The sequence below is a fragment of the Pituophis catenifer genome, unplaced genomic scaffold (genome assembly GCF_029215685.1).
Source record: "Pituophis catenifer annectens isolate HBS135680 unplaced genomic scaffold, rPitCat1.0.hap2 SCAF_19, whole genome shotgun sequence".
Lineage (NCBI taxonomy): Eukaryota > Metazoa > Chordata > Lepidosauria > Squamata > Colubridae > Pituophis > Pituophis catenifer.
The window spans coordinates 4,267,636-4,271,142 of record NW_027256899.1 but is presented as its reverse complement, the minus strand read 5'-3'; the positions used below and the strand labels follow the sequence as shown (position 1 = coordinate 4,271,142).

General features: G+C 44.2%; 1 protein-coding gene across 1 annotated transcript; it reads left to right on the top strand.

The window, feature by feature from the left end:
• Nucleotides 1-651: 651 nt before the first annotated feature.
• Nucleotides 652-3,286, top strand: LOC139326218 (vomeronasal type-2 receptor 26-like; the record flags this gene model as incomplete). Its single annotated transcript, XM_070956374.1, has 2 exons — nucleotides 652-769; nucleotides 2,430-3,286. Coding segments are annotated over 2 exons (975 nt in total), but the record flags the coding sequence as incomplete, so codon positions are not given.
• Between the last annotated feature and the right edge of the window lie 221 nt (nucleotides 3,287-3,507).

Genomic DNA, 3,507 nt, shown 5'->3' with positions numbered 1-3,507 from the left:
AGGTTGCAGAAAAAAATGCTTTAAAAGTGTCTCTGACAATCCCAGCTGAGTTGCCTGACCTTCAGAGAGACTTTTCAAAGCACTTTTTAAAACGATCAGGCAACTCAGCTGGGATCATCAGAGAGACTTTTAAAGCATTTTTTTCTGCAACCTCTTCAGCGGAAGAGGTGGTTAAAAAAATGCTTTGAAAAGGCTCTGACGATCCCAGCTGTGTTCCTGATCGGCAGAGGCTTTTCGAAGTAATTTTTTTTCATTTGCAGAAAAAATGCTTTGAAAAGTTAAAAAAAAAAAGTTGGCCACGCCCACCCAGTCACATTACTTACATTTCACCCCTGGCTGGATGTCTATTATGCTCCCACTCACCAATGGGGGCGGAACCCCCAGGACGAACCCTCTTTCTGCGAATGGGCCGTGTCGAAGGGTCTGGGACGAAGAGCCCGTGGCCCATTCCCCAGGGCAGATGACTGGAGGCGGGCCAGCTGAGGAGATAAGTCGGGGGAGAATCACCCGAGGAGAATGAGAAGTCAGAGGCTAAAAGTCCTAGACCTGGATCTAGTTGTCTAATGTCCATTTCTCCCCCCATTTTCCATGGACGGAGAGTCCTAACACCTTTTCTTTGGCATTCCTTGTTTTCCTGCTCAGTCTCTGCCTCAGTCCAAATGTGTGGAAAGTTGTCATCCTGGATTTGTCAAGAGGGCTCGAGAAGGAGAGCCAGTTTGCTGCTATGACTGCGTTCCTTGTCCGGAGGGGACCTTCTCCACTCAGGAAGGTGGGTGACACTGAGGAAAAGGGGAGGCTTTGTGGAACTGGATCCATCCAGAGTGTTTCCATGAAAGTGCAACTTGAAGGACAGATTGAAGCTATTTTCAACCTGCACAATTTCTTTTCTAAAGGGAGGAAGAGCAAAAAGACTTGGAAGGAGGGGCTGGGAAGAGATGGGAGGAGGGGGTGGCAGATTGGACAAGCTTTACTAATAGTAGAGAAAATATTTCTTCTCCTTTTGTATATATACGAGTCCTCCTAGGCTTATCTTTCTAGGAACATCTGAGTTCTCTGAAGCTTGATGAATTGTCTTAAGTTCACCTCCAGAAAGGCTCATTGCAAGGGGTTCTACCTGGGCTCCCCTTGAGGATCTCTGAGAAGCTGCTGCTGGTCCAGAAAGAGATGGTGGGGATTGTTATGGGTGGAACACATTGCATCTGTGTTACCTTTCCTTTTCAGTACCCTTTCTGGATTATTTGCAGGACGCACTTTTTCTGCCAGCCAACTAGATTTCAAAATATAGTATCCTCCAAATTCGGCATATGAAGAGATACCCTGTGGCACAACTCAGGATGTTTGCTTAGAAAGATAATCTGATTCATTATTTACCTCTAATAACGATGTAAAAAGGATGTGGAGACTCTAGAAAGAGTGCAGAGAAGAGCAACAAAGATGATTAGAAGCTAAAACATATGAAGAGCAGTTGCAGGAACTGGGCATGGCTAGTCTAGTGAAGGACTAGGGGAGACATGATAGCAGTCTTCCAATATCTCAGGGGCTGCCACAAAGAATAGGGAGTCAAGCTATTCTCCAAAGCACCTGAGAGCAGGTGTCAGATCCCTAAGAGTGATACTGCCAATCAATTGGGAGAAGGGGGAGGCTTGGATTCGATTTAATAGCATTGCCTGTGTCAACAGATATTTTACAACCTATATCCTGGCACCAAAGAGCCCTGAGATCCTCTTAACATGGAGGAATGTTTATGATAGCCATGTGGGTTGTTTCACTTTAAAGGATAACAGCATGAATGCATGTTTGTTGGGGTTCTCAGAGAAAACATCTTCACACTTGTGTATTGGCTAAAATCTGCATTCTGACTTAAAGGGAGGGGTCTCTACTGCTTTAATCTTACTTGTCTTGCCTAAGGGTATTCAGATCTTGCTTTAATTTGGTTGTTTTCACTTCTGTTCAATAAAAGGATCCTTTTGAACGATCATGTTTCAAGAGTCTTTACTTTCCTAAATTGGAAGGAGAGGCAATCCTTAGAGCAGGACAAGAAGCAAAGGGTGGAAACTAATCAAGGAGAGAAGCCATTTAGAACTAAGGAGAAATTTCCTGACAGTTAGAATCATTAATCAGTGGAACAACTTGCCTCCAGAAGTTGTGAATGCTCCAAAACTGGAAGTTTTTAAGAAGATGTTGGATAGCTATTTGTCTGAAGTGGTGTAGGGTTTCCTGCCTAGGCAGGGGATTGGACTAGAAGACCTCCAAGGTCCCTTCCAACTCTGTTATTATATTATATTACAATATAGTTTCCTATGAATATTCTGTACAGTAGATAAGAAATAATTATCATCATAGGACTTCCTCCAACTTCATATATATATATATTTTTATATATTTAAAGGGCAGAATGTTAAAGAAATATTGCTTTTTCCTTTTCTCAGATACAGAAAAATGCACCAAGTGTCCAGATGATAAATATCCAGATAAGAACAGAGTCCAATGTATCCCCAAAGTCATAACCTTCCTTTCTTTTGAAGAACATCTGGGCATCATCCTGGTCTCTTTTGCCCTATTCTTCTTCCTAACCACAGGCCTTGTTTTAATCATCTTCATTAAATACCGAGAAACTCCCATTGTCAAAGCCAACAACCGGGACCTCTCCTATATCCTCCTGGTCTCCCTCCTGCTTTGCTTCTTGTCTCCACTTCTCTTCATTGGTCAACCAAGGAAAGCCACCTGCCTTCTCCAACAGACGGTTTTCAGCATCATCTTCTCAGTTGCCGTTTCTTCTCTCTTGGCCAAAACCATCACGGTGGTGCTGGCCTTCCTGGCCACAAAACCAGGAAACCGAGTGAAGAGATGGTTGGGGAAGAGCTTGGCCAACTCCATCATCCTTTCTTCTTCTGCAGTCCAAATTATCATCTGCTCCATCTGGCTGGGAGTTTCTGCCCCCTTCCCTGACTCTGACCTCCACTCCCAGCCTGGAGAGATCATCCTGCAATGCAACGAAGGGGCCGTTGTCATGTTCTACGTCACCCTCAGCTACATGGGCTTCCTGGCTGCCATCTGCTTCACGGTGGCTTTCCTGGCCAGGAATCTGCCTGGGGCCTTCAACGAAGCCAAGCTGATCACCTTCAGCATGCTGGTCTTCTGCAGTGTCTGGGTGACTTTTGTGCCCACCTACCTGAGCACCAAAGGGAAATCCATGGTGGCTGTGCAGGTCTTCTCCATCCTGGCCTCCAGTGCTGGTCTGCTGGGCTGCATCTTCATCCCCAAGTGCTACATTATCCTTCTGAGGCCAGACCTCAACACAAAAGAGCAGCTCACAGCCAGACTGTAACTGTAAAAACATGAGATATAACACCATTATGATATTGGAAGAATTATTAAAGTTTCTTTATTTGAAAGGAGATATTATTTACATTTAGATAGTATGGGGGAATCAAGAAAATCATATCTATATGTTACATAATTGGAAATTGTTGAATGACTGGAATTCTTGTAGCTCCCTTTCCTTTC